Source organism: Acanthisitta chloris, unplaced genomic scaffold, assembly GCF_000695815.1.
Source record: "Acanthisitta chloris isolate BGI_N310 unplaced genomic scaffold, ASM69581v1 scaffold23016, whole genome shotgun sequence".
NCBI lineage: Eukaryota > Metazoa > Chordata > Aves > Passeriformes > Acanthisittidae > Acanthisitta > Acanthisitta chloris.
The window spans coordinates 1-480 of record NW_008680027.1 but is presented as its reverse complement, the minus strand read 5'-3'; the positions used below and the strand labels follow the sequence as shown (position 1 = coordinate 480).

The 480-nt window shown below is 64.4% G+C and overlaps 1 protein-coding gene across 1 annotated transcript; it reads right to left on the bottom strand.

The window, feature by feature from the left end:
* Positions 1-28: 28 nt before the first annotated feature.
* NOP10 (NOP10 ribonucleoprotein) lies at positions 29-257 on the bottom strand (the record flags this gene model as incomplete). Its single annotated transcript, XM_009077567.1, has 2 exons — positions 204-257; positions 29-88 (listed from the first exon to the last, which is right to left on the bottom strand). Coding segments are annotated over exons 1-2 (114 nt in total), but the record flags the coding sequence as incomplete, so codon positions are not given.
* Between the last annotated feature and the right edge of the window lie 223 nt (positions 258-480).

Here is a 480-nt window from a genome sequence, read left to right as displayed (position 1 = left end):
AGGCCCGAAAAAAAACTAAAAAAAGCACCCTGCGCGAGAAGCGCGCAGGGTGCGCCGAGCGCGTGGGCTGCCCGCTCGGGGACACCTTCTGCGGGGACAAGAGGAGGGGGATGAGGCTCAGGGGAGGTTCTGGGGGGGCTCGGGGATCCCTTTTTTTTTGGGGGGCTCGGGGATCCCCCACCCCCCGAGATCCCCCGACTTACCTGCAAGGTGTAGAGGCGCTGGCCGCGGCCATTGCTGTACACCTGCAGGAACATGGCGTGGCCCAGTGGGAACACCTGGCCGGAAGTGCGGGGGACACGTGGGCCGGAAGTGCGGACATCCTTATCACGTGCGTGGAAGGGGCGTGGCTTGAGGCGCGGGGGGTGATGGGAGATGTAGTAGGCATGGCCATAGCGTTGAATGGGGCTTGAGGGGTCGTGGAGGAGATTTGAGCGGTCTGGGGGAGATTTGGGGGTCCTGGGGTACACTGAGGGGTCT